The 2,358-nt window shown below is 41.6% G+C and overlaps 1 protein-coding gene across 1 annotated transcript in view; it reads left to right on the top strand.

Moving 5' to 3' along the window:
• The window catches only part of si:ch73-105b23.6 (fibrillin-2), a gene marked incomplete in the record, with an annotated part of 31,153 nt that overhangs the window by 21,873 nt on the left and 6,922 nt on the right, over positions 1-2,358 (top strand). The window contains 4 exon segments of the mRNA XM_014021147.1: positions 848-1,040; positions 1,109-1,228; positions 1,301-1,420; positions 1,763-1,783. Of these exon segments, the coding sequence (XP_013876601.1) occupies positions 848-1,040; positions 1,109-1,228; positions 1,301-1,420; positions 1,763-1,783 (454 nt within the window).

The raw sequence follows: 2,358 nt of genomic DNA, 5'->3' as shown, positions 1-2,358 counted from the left end.
CACACACACACACACACACACACACACACACACACACACACACACACACACACACACACACACACACAGTGTTGGTCCTCATTAACAGCTGATTAACAGGTCTGTCCCCACCTGATGAGGACTAAATGTCCTGTTTCTGTCTCGTCTCCTCCAGATGATGGACTCCTGACGTGGAGGCCCCTCAGCACCCAGCCTGTCCAGCTGACCATCAGAGTCCACGGAACCACCTCCAGCTCCCTGTTCACCCCCCTGCTGAAAGTCTGCAGCTGTCTCAACGGAGGAACCTGCCTGTATGACGCCGTGGTGGAAAACCACCTGCGGGGAAAGTTCCAGGTTCTGAAAGAGTTTTTACTGGTTCTGCTTTGGTTCCTGGGATCAGAGAAGTCTTGATGTTTCTTCTCTGTGACCTCACGATGAACAGAACCGACCTTTATTAAATACTTCACGAACAGAAYCAGGAAAGAGTTTTTAAAAGTATTATGAAAAAATGATTAGTCGTGCAAAAGTCTTCAGCACCCCCTGCAGCAGGTTAGAGAGTTGAACCTGTGACCTTCTAACTGTGAGGCGACAGCTGTAACCACTGCTCCATCATGCTGCCCATCTGTTGGCTTTAAGGCAGTAAAATAAAGAAAATTCAGTTCCTTTCATTTAAAACAACGAGCTGCTTGAAACCACAGATTTATAGAATCTACCCAGAGTTGTAAAGTAACTAAGTATAAATACTTTCTTACTGTACTTAAGTAGAATTTTTGTGTATCTGTACTTTTTACTATTTATACAACACTACATATGTTTACTACACTGAATCTACCTGAAGTAAAGTGACCTATTTGTGCAATGGGTGCAGGTTGCAGGATGTCTGTGTCCAAAGGGTTACAGCGGGACGTTTTGTGGCAACAGAAGTGACACATGTCGAGGTAAACCCTGTTTCCGGGGGGTGCAGTGTCAGTCTGGATCAGTACCGGCTCAGTTCATCTGTGCAGCGTGTCCTGATAACACCGTCTCTAATGGGAAAGAAGGATACAAGTGCTTTAACCACGGTTTGTAAATGATGAGCAGTTTGACTTGTGAGGCTTTCAGCAGTGACCTGAGTGGTGTTTCCTCTCAGACATGTGCAGCCCACCTTTCCCCTTCCCCTGCCACAAAGACGCAGACTGTCTCAGCACCAAGCTCAACTACACGTGCACGTGCAAGCTGGGTTACACCGGGGATGGACAAAACTGCACAGGTGCAAAAAACAGAAAAGAAAAGTATTTCCACGGCATGTCAAACTTTACAATCAGCACATGTTGTGTTGCAGACATCGATGAATGCACTGCGCTCATGGCCTGTGAGAACGCCAAGTACGAGTGTAAAAACAGCCCTGGATCATATGAGTGCACGTGTAAATACAAGGACTCTAAGGGCAACGAAGGATGTGGTACGTAACAGCATCCTTCATACTTTCATGGGATGAAAACATCAAGCATTTTGTATATTTACTGTTTTCTGTAAAGTCTGAAGTTTTAACAGGTTCATCCAAAAACTTATAAATTTACTCTTTATGTTCAGTGTTTTTAGTAAAGAATATAACTCAGTTCAGCTGATTTATATAGCAACAAGTCACAACCTACGTTGTCTCATGGCACTGAACACAGAATAATAAAATAACATTCAAATGTTATTAAAATAATAATTCTGTGAAAGTGTTTGGAACACTTGTAGAGTGTGTGTCTGTGCTGTTGTTTGATGTGTAAACTGTCAGTCCATGTGTTTGTTACAGGTGACTCCCCCAATCCTCCAGGTATGATGTGGTTTCCAGCTCCGTTATCTGTTAGCTTCATTAGCTGTTAGCTCTTTTTTATCTGTGTTAGCTTCATTAGCTGTTAGCTCTTTTTTATCTGTGTTAGCTTCATTAGCTATTAGCTCTTTTTTTAGCTGTGTTAGCTTCATTAGCTGTTAGCTCTTTTTATCTGTGTTAGCTTCATTAGCTGTTAGCTCATTTTTTAGCTGTGTTAGCTTCATTAGCTGTTAGCTCTTTTTTTAGCTGTGTTAGCTTCATTAACTGTTAGCTCTTTTTTAGCTGTGTTAGCTTCATTAGCTGTTAGCTCTTTTTTATCTGTGTTAGCTTCATTAGCTGTTAGTTCTTTTTTATCTGTGTTAGCTTCATTAGCTGTTAGCTCTTTTTAGTTGTGTTAGCTTCATTAGCTGTTAGCTCTTTTTATCTGTGTTAGCTTCATTAGCTGTTAGCTCTTTTTTAGCTGTGTTAGCTTCATTAGCTGTTAGCTCTGTTTTAGCTGTGTTAGCTTCATTAGCTGTTAGCTCTTTTTTATCTGTGTTAGCTTCATTAGCTGTTAGCTCTTTTTTATCTGTGTTAGC

The sequence above is a fragment of the Austrofundulus limnaeus genome, unplaced genomic scaffold, assembly GCF_001266775.1.
Source record: "Austrofundulus limnaeus strain Quisiro unplaced genomic scaffold, Austrofundulus_limnaeus-1.0 Scaffold280, whole genome shotgun sequence".
Classification (NCBI taxonomy): domain Eukaryota; kingdom Metazoa; phylum Chordata; class Actinopteri; order Cyprinodontiformes; family Rivulidae; genus Austrofundulus; species Austrofundulus limnaeus.
This window is presented reverse-complemented; position numbering and strand designations above follow the sequence as displayed.